Here is a 1,905-nt window from a genome sequence, read left to right on the forward strand (position 1 = left end):
GCATAATACGGTACATTTATGTAATCTTGAAGATCATACGATCATTACCATTGAAAACAAAGCAATGGAATTGGTTTCTATTTACTTAGCTTGAAGACAAAATATTGCAAGTATAAGACAGTATGGCTTGCAAGAACAGTGACTACTTATAAATTATCGCCTACAGATCGGCCATCCTGATCGTGAAATCGTCCCGATTACATAATACAAAATAAAAATAAGATAATATCGATAATATTTCTTGAGAAATTATAAAATCATTTGACATGTCAATCGTGTAAGAACTTATAAATTTCGTGTAAATACATAGAAGATGTAAATAAGAAATTAAATTAAATGAACATTTAAATAAAGAAAATTACAAATCACATTCAAAGCAATTAAGAATAAAAAGTTAAATTATAAAAAAAATTATTTGTCGATAGTAAATCCATTGAGATTATTAGTGTGGGCGCATTATAAAATGAATGAGATTTATTTAGTTGACTTTTATTCTTAAGATGCATTCATCTTATCATGCTTCAAGTCAGCGTTGGGTACCGCGTACAATCTCATATTGCTCGGAGAGCTTATACCTTTGTAAGGTAGCCGTGATAATTGTAGTCCGTCGATGTCACCAATAGTATATCTGTCATTAGGTAGGACGCTTTTAACCTCATATGGTCCTCGATATTTGGCCAACAGTTTTTTATTTATTCCCGGAGTGGTGACGACATTTTTTACCATAATGTAATCGCCAGGTTTATATTTTGTCGGACTTTTATGATGATTGTCATAATAAGTTTTATTTCGTTTTTGTTCCCTTTCAATATTGACTTCAGCTTCATCCCTAATGTCTTCCAAACTCTTTCCTTCAGAGGCTACGTTTTCAACTAAATATTCTCTGACCTTGTCACAAAACTCTCCTTTCTGATTTCTACCAAATAATAAGGTGCTTGGAGCAAAACCGGTGCTTCGGTTGACACTGTTGTTGATGGCAAACTCAACTTTATCCAAATGTTTGTCCCAACCACTGTTCGATGAGGCTTCACACTCTTTCGCAAGCATAGGTGTTATTATGCGGTTAAGGCGTTCAACCTGACCATTAGATTGTGGGGAGTGAGTTGCCACTTTAACATGTTGAATATTGTTGGCTTTCATATACTCAGCAAACTCCTTTGAGGTGAAACAGGTTCCACGATCTGATATTATGCGATTTGGTCTTGAAAAGTTGGCAAAATATGTTTCTAAACAAGATATAGCTTCTTTACTCTTAGTGCTTTTAGTCGCATATAACTTTGCAAATTTGGTAAAACCATCGACTACCACAAGAATATGTTTCTTGCTAGAACGGGAGTTAGGAAAAGGACCGAGATGGTCGATATGTATGGTATCAAAGGGAAGCTTTCCTTTAGGTATAGAGTGCAGAACTCCTTCGGTTTTCCCTGATCCAGGGGAGAAATAGATGCATTTGAGACACCCTTTAATAAAAGTCTTGATTTTGTCCTTCATTTTAGGAAACCAATATAAACCGGAAAGGTGTGCAAAACATTTCTCGACCCCTAAATGGCAAAGCGCTTCGTGGTGTGTTCTAATGACTTGATCCTCCATATGAGATGGGACGTAAAAAACAATTTTATCTTTAATCTTTCGATAAATCAACCCATCAACCATTTCATACAAAGGGCTTTCAGTCCTACTCAACTCTGCAGCAATTGAAATTATCTTAGGGTCAAGTTTCTGGGCAGCGGCAAGGACAAATTCAAAAGATTCATCGTCTATATGCATGATATTAAAAGATCTGCTCAAGGAATCCACATGTGACATGCGATCACTTTTTCTATGCTCGACTGAATACTCGTACGCTTGCAGCTCCAACGCCCACCTTGAAATACGAGGATTCAACGATTTTTTGCTTAAGGTTTG

The 1,905-nt window shown here is 35.9% G+C and overlaps 1 protein-coding gene across 1 annotated transcript; it reads right to left on the reverse strand.

The window, feature by feature from the left end:
- Positions 1–283: 283 nt before the first annotated feature.
- LOC129952277 (uncharacterized) lies at positions 284–1,449 on the reverse strand. The gene has a single exon (XM_056064790.1). It carries the CDS (start codon positions 1,138–1,140, stop codon positions 496–498), a length of 645 nt encoding a protein of 214 aa, XP_055920765.1. The 5' UTR covers positions 1,141–1,449; the 3' UTR covers positions 284–495.
- Between the last annotated feature and the right edge of the window lie 456 nt (positions 1,450–1,905).

This window comes from Eupeodes corollae, chromosome 3 (assembly GCF_945859685.1).
Source record: "Eupeodes corollae chromosome 3, idEupCoro1.1, whole genome shotgun sequence".
Taxonomy (NCBI): domain Eukaryota; kingdom Metazoa; phylum Arthropoda; class Insecta; order Diptera; family Syrphidae; genus Eupeodes; species Eupeodes corollae.